Source organism: Tetrao urogallus (genome assembly GCF_951394365.1).
Source record: "Tetrao urogallus genome assembly, chromosome: Z".
In the NCBI taxonomy this organism is placed as follows: Eukaryota; Metazoa; Chordata; class Aves; order Galliformes; family Phasianidae; genus Tetrao; species Tetrao urogallus.
This window is the reverse complement of record NC_136816.1, coordinates 22,632,401-22,638,745: the sequence shown is the minus strand read 5'-3', so window position 1 is coordinate 22,638,745 and position 6,345 is coordinate 22,632,401. Positions and strand designations below refer to the sequence as shown.

The following is a 6,345-nucleotide window of genomic DNA, read 5'->3' as shown; positions in this document are numbered from 1 at the left end:
TATTCCTTGCTTTCTCACATACAGTCTGCTTTTGTTGGCTTCAATTTTGTAAATGGTTGCAACAACAGAAAAGCTCCTTTTGTCAGTTTATGCTCTGTTTATGCAAGAGTCTGGGCTGTCTGATCTTGTAACAGCAATCCCTGTAGTTCTGTACAGATATCAATGCAAATTAAGGCATTAGGAGAACACACTTTTATTCACACACACACACAAATCTTTTGTTATGTGGAGACTCTTTCTATAATCTTAATTTTTTTTAAAGATAAATAAATAATGTAAACTTATTTCTCTCTGGGAACAACATAGTTTGTCACATAGTAAAACCTATTAACAACTGAGCAGAAGCTCCATGTATTGTGCAGAATGAGCGAATGGCCAGGATCTTAACGAGGTTGAATCCAAATGCATCAAATCATTTCACTGTCGTAAAAATACGGAGCAGTCTGTCGTACCTGAATCCATGAAAGTAAGACTGCAGCATTTACAAAGAAAAAGTCTTTATCCTTGGATTGGCTGCAGCTATCTATCTCCTTACAATGGAAAATATCATTTCAATTTTGTCAGGAAAGATTGTGCATTTGATTTCTTCTGTTTTGTGTGCAGAACCCACCAGGACCCAACCAGGACACACCAGGATCTACCAGAACCCACCAGACCCTCCCGGCTCCCCACCAGAACTCATCAGACCCCACTCAACGCCCCCAACTGGCAGTGCTGGTGAGCCTCTGTGTGATTTGAGGAATGAATGAAAAGACAGTGTTTTCTGCATCCCTCCAGCTCTGTTGAGAACTCAGGTCCCCCTGGAACTAGATGCAGAGCAACCATTAAACTATGTTGGATGAAGTCTTGATTAATTGGGTTGCTTCTCATGAATCTGCCTTATTTACCATTTCCATTTTCTTACTGCTGTTATAATTGTGTATGTGTGTGTATGTCTGCATGTGTCTCCACACATACATATATACATGTAAGTGTGCATATATGTGCATACTTAGCTACAGTAGGTTATGTTCCCAAGTTTAGAAGAGTTTTCTATCAAATGTCCTCATTTTCAAAATCTAGACCAGTAGAAGATCAAATTTGAGGACTCTATGGAATTTTTTATGCCCTTTGAATAGTATACTAATGAGCATGACTGAAAGTGTGGATTGGTTCTGATGAAGTGAACTTTCAAATATCCAGTGTTTGGACACCATTAAAGATTTCGGTGTGGAAGACAGCACATCACAGTCTGGCAATCATCTGGGGAAAAAAAAAAAAACAACTTTTTTCTTTCATTGTCTAAGCTTTATTGCTCCTAAGAAAAAGAATCAGACTTTTTTTAAAACATAAAGAAAACTAGAAACAGAAAAACAAAGCCCCAGTTGTCATTTGTTTTCTAAACAAAGCTAGCTTGACTAATGGAAAAAAATGGAATAAAGTAAGAAGCAGGATATGAAAATGTTAGTAAATATTGTTTGTTTGCTTCTGTACCCATTTGTTCTTCAGAAGGTCCTGAAGAATTTATAATAAAAATACAAAAATTACTGCCTGTCTTCATTAGTATGTGTCAGATACCAGTGCTTGGTCCAGTCCATCAATACAAAATAAAAATGTCAGTGGACCATCACCACCTCCCACTTCTGGCACCAATGGAATAGTACTCTCTCAGATTGAGCACTGTTGCAAAGTAAAGTTCTCTTACTTATTCTACTCATACTCCTAACGAGGCCTGTTCTGAATGAGTCCTTGGCTGTGGGATTAACAGCAGGATTTGTTCACCCAACTGAAGGAGTTCATTTATCTTGTAAAGTGTCTCTGTTTTGTTTCTTACAGTAAAGCGTGCAGCAGCTTTGGGTAGAAAATATGTGATTTCAGGCTGAATTTGTTTTCAGGTGGGATTGCATTAGTATTTATTTTAGGAGGACTGCTCCAAAAATAGTGCCTCATATTTTATGATGCTGGCCCATGAGATCACAGATGGTTGTTGGTGGTATGGCAGTAGAGGTTTCATCTCTGCACCATTATCCCATTGCATGTTGTTGCTGTGTGACAGATTGCAGCAGAGGGGCAGTCTGACAGAACGGTGTCTGACAAAGAAGTGTATGAAGTTGTGTCACTGAATTCATGAAGAGACAGTGGCACCCCCTGACATTTGCTGATGCTTGCTGAATACTGATAGAGACCAAACAGTGGATGGAGCACAGTAAGGGGTGGGTAGTGCATTCCAGCAGCGGCACCTATGATGTGAAAGGCAAGCCACGTTCAGGATGGCCATGTACAGCTGTCACACCACAAAATGAAGGGTGGATTAATCAGCTCGTTCACGTGAATTGCCTAATGGTGGTGACTATGTTGAAAAATAGTTTTGTAGCAATGAGCTTTCCCTGTGAAGTTGTACTGTTTTACCCTGCGTTGTAGTTTCCATGGAAACAAATAGGAGGCATTATATTCGGAGCACCCTCGGCTCCAAAAAGAGCGTTGTAAACAGCACGGTAACGCTGGAAAATCTGCAAGTGCATTTAAGAAGCCACCAGCCCAATGATAATTGACTCCAACGAGCAGGGCGCGACCGGTCCTCCGCACTGCTCTGTCCCGCACACCCTCCGGCCCGACGCAGGAGGTCAGCGCCGGAGAGTGCCCCGCTGCAGCCCAATGCTGCTCTCGGTGCCCGCCGCGGCCGCACAGCTTTCCACCGGCCCGCACAACGTCAGCTCGCTCTCCCCACTGCGTCTGCCCTGCTCCAGCTGGCTGACGTCAGGATGCATGGCCGTGACCGAGCGGCCGGCGCTCGGCGTACGTGTGGGGTTCGGCTCCAGCCGCGGGTCGGTGCAGCAGGAGCTGCTGCTGCTTGTTCTGCTGCTGCAACCGCTGCAACAGCTGCTCCCACCGTGCGTCGCTGCATCCCGGCGGCTGGAGCGGCAGCAGGGAGCCGGGCATCCGCACGCAGCGGGGACACGTTGCGAGATTCCCGGACGTCGCATCCGTAATCTCTGGCATGAAGCAGCGGGCGGCCGAGCGGGCTGGAGGCTGGTAGCGCCAGAAGCAGCGCTCCTCTTCTCCGCTTCGCCCCGCTGTTGGATCCGAGATCATGTACGTGCTCCGCTGCTAGTTACCGGGGGTGCTAACGCCGAGCTAAGGAAGAGGATTCGAAAGGACTGACGTGTTGGTTTTGATTTTAATGATTTTAATGATGTCCTTGGTCTTTCATTGTTTTTGTTCCAGGTCAGTTAATATTGTAGCTTTCGGGAATGAGAGAGACGTGCTTTCTGAAGACAGCCAGCAGTCGAGTCTGATGTGGAGCTATCTCAGGAGGAGCGCTCTCATTTCCGAGATCGACAGCAGCCCGTCCGCCGAGCATGCCAGGAGCCCCGTCACCACCGAGTACCAAGCCTGCGTCTTCGGCAATGTCAGGCTGGTGGTGCACGACTGCCCGCTCTGGGTAAGAGATCCGCCGGGATCCATGCAGCTGCACCCAGCGGGGCAGGCTGCTTGGATCAAATGGAAAAATTTCGGTTTTCGGTTACCTCGCGATTTTAATCACGTTTTCATCTAAAATGTAACCAAAGCGTGTTGTAGTCTCAGGGAACCGTGGCAGAAAGTTTCTCATTGACGAGGTGGGAGATGGTATTTTCAAGCAGGCTGTTTGATGAAAGCTTCACTGGAAATAATCCACAGATAAACAAGAACACTGTTGGTGACACTGCATCATAAAATCTCTCTCAACATATTTATCACCAACAGTAAAATAAAACATATATTATTTTCCTGTAAAGTTGGAAAGGCATACGATTTTCCAGCTTTGAAAAGTGACATATTCTATTATTTGTCCTCTGGCAAAATACACTGTGTCGAGTCATTTTAATTCTATTATAATCATTATATATTTCTTACATTGGAAGGTAAATAAAAAGAGTTCTGGCACTGGACCGTGTTATTGGGACCCTTGTTAGTAAGTGACACAACTGCAAATATGAACAGACAATGATCACACAAGAAATGACACTGGCAATCTCTAATTAAACATTTAATGACTAGTTTGTTGCCTTTAAAAAAAAAAAAATAGCTTTAATGAATTAAAATTCTGAGACCATAATCAGACCTGTAATTATTCAGCCCAGCAAGGGAAATTTGTTTTGGAATCTACAGGAATCCAAAAGTTGCAGAAATTCATGTTTAGGAGGTTGTAATCTGAGAACTGAATTATTTGATTCAACCATCAACCTGCTGTATGATTCTTTTTTTAAAATCACTTATAGACACCGAATGGAACTGAGGACTCTGTTTTCAGTCTTTGAAGCTGCATGTTACATGTGTGTCACGTGTTGTTTGGTTGGTTCATTGGAGCATAGCAATGAATGAAAGTTGCTGGATATTATTCATTGCTGTGGGACTTCACAGGAGATGTCAAGGGAGATCAGTAAGCGAAGTTGGAGGGGACGGTGATAGCTGGAGAAAGGTAGGATAGGAAATACAGGTAGGCCTAGTTTTAAGATGCAGTTTTCATGTTTTTGTGTTGGTTTATATGCTTTCCAGAGAACAAGATTCTTCGTTTCTGGAAACATTATCACTTTGGGTACAGAAAAGCTATCTTGTTGTCTATGGCATCATATTTTTGAGGATTGGCCTCTTGTTTTTCCCTTTTTCAGCTGAAGGAGCCAGGTGAGGGAGCAGTGAGGAACAATAGGCATTCTTCACTTAGCCAAAGACATCTCAGATAGCTGGACTGCAATCCTTGGGAGGGCTTTGGTTTTGAGAGAAGCTGTTTGCTTGTTAGAGTTCAGCAGAACTGGATTGGTGTTCATAGTCTAGATTCTTGAGGTTTGTTGAAATCATTGTTGTCCTTGCAGGATTGTTCTTTTTGTAGACATATTGCATTACAGCTGAGAACAGTGACTGATGGTCCCACAAGAATAGTTGTTACTAACACTTCACATTCTTTGAGGAAAAGGATTCTTATTTCCTATGTGTTACTGATGCTTAAAGGTATTGGGATGGTGGGCTCTGTATTGTTTCCATCTCTGTCATTTGAAATTAACTTCCATTTTACCTCAATTTGTATCTTATCTAGATTAAATCCACATGGCTAAGGCAGGCTAGCACTAGACATAAACTCGGCAAACGAATACACTGATTTACTATGAGTCTACTAATTGAAGGGTGGCAAGCTGCCTTTGCCCTCCGCACTCCTTGGTTCAACTCGCTGTCTGAAAAAGCATCACGGGTTACAATTTACAAAGTTTTCTTATGGGTTCTTCTGTGAGACGGATCGTGGTATAATCATGGAGTCATAGAATGCATTGGGTTGGAATGGACCTTAAAGCCTACAAACCCAACCCCCAGCCATGGGCAGGGTTGCCACCTACCAGGTCAGGGTCCCATCCAACCTGGGCTTGACTGCCTGCAGGAGTGGGGCATCCACAGCTTCTCTGGGTAATGCCTTACCACTCTCTCAGTGAAGAATTTCTTCCTAACATCTAACCTCTATCTTCCCTCTTTTAGTTTAAAATAATCCCCCCTTGTCATATTAGATCATGTAAAAAGTGTATTTCCTTCCTGTTTGTAAGTTCCCCTGAAGTACTGGAAGGCTTCAGTGAGATCTCCCTGGAGCCTTCTCCACTCCAGGCTGAACAAGCCCAGCTCCCTCGGCCTTTCTTTAATAGGAGAGGTCATCCAGCCCTCTGTGGGCTCCTCTGAACCCTTTCCAGCATCTCTGTGTCTGTCCTGTTCTGGGAGCCCCCTTGTAGAAGGTCACTACATTAATCAGGCATGATTTGCCCTTAGAGAAGGCATGCTGGCTATCAGTAAACAGCTCTCTGTTCTCTGTATTCATTAGCATAGTTTTCAGGAGGATCTGCTCCATTGTCTTGCTGAACAGAGATGGAATTAACTGGTCTCTGTTCCCTGGGTCTTTCTTCTTCTCTTTTTAAAAATGGGAATTGTGTTTCCCTTTTCCCAATCAGTGGGAACTCCATCACAATTTCTCAAATATGATGGATAGTGGCTTAGCAACTTTACCTCCCAGTTCCCTCAGGGCCCACAGATGCATCTCATCACTCTGTGCGCCTTCAGATTCCTTAGATGGTTTTGAACCGAATCTTCTTGTACAGTGGATAGTATTTCATGCTCCCAGTCCCTTCCTTTGGAGGGGTAATGTCACTTGAACACTTGCTTGGGAAGATGGAAAAAAAATTGGCTGAGTACCTCAGCCTTTTCCATATTCCAAGTAACAAGGTCTCCTGTTTCCTTCAGGGCCCACATTTTCCCCAGTCTTGCTTTTATCACAGACATATTTACATAAGCCCTCCTTGTTGCTTTCTACATCCTTGCCCAGATTTAGCTTTTCATGCTTGATCCCTGGCTGCT

General features: G+C 43.9%; 1 protein-coding gene across 1 annotated transcript in view; it reads left to right on the top strand.

Annotated features, from left to right (window-relative positions):
- Positions 1–3,172: 3,172 nt before the first annotated feature.
- RHOBTB3 (Rho related BTB domain containing 3) overlaps positions 3,173–6,345 on the top strand; it is a gene marked incomplete at both ends in the record, with an annotated part of 28,147 nt that continues 24,974 nt past the window's right edge. The window contains one exon of the mRNA XM_079548243.1: positions 3,173–3,421. Coding sequence (XP_079404369.1) covers positions 3,173–3,421 — 249 coding nt within the window. The remainder of the gene's footprint in view (positions 3,422–6,345) is intronic.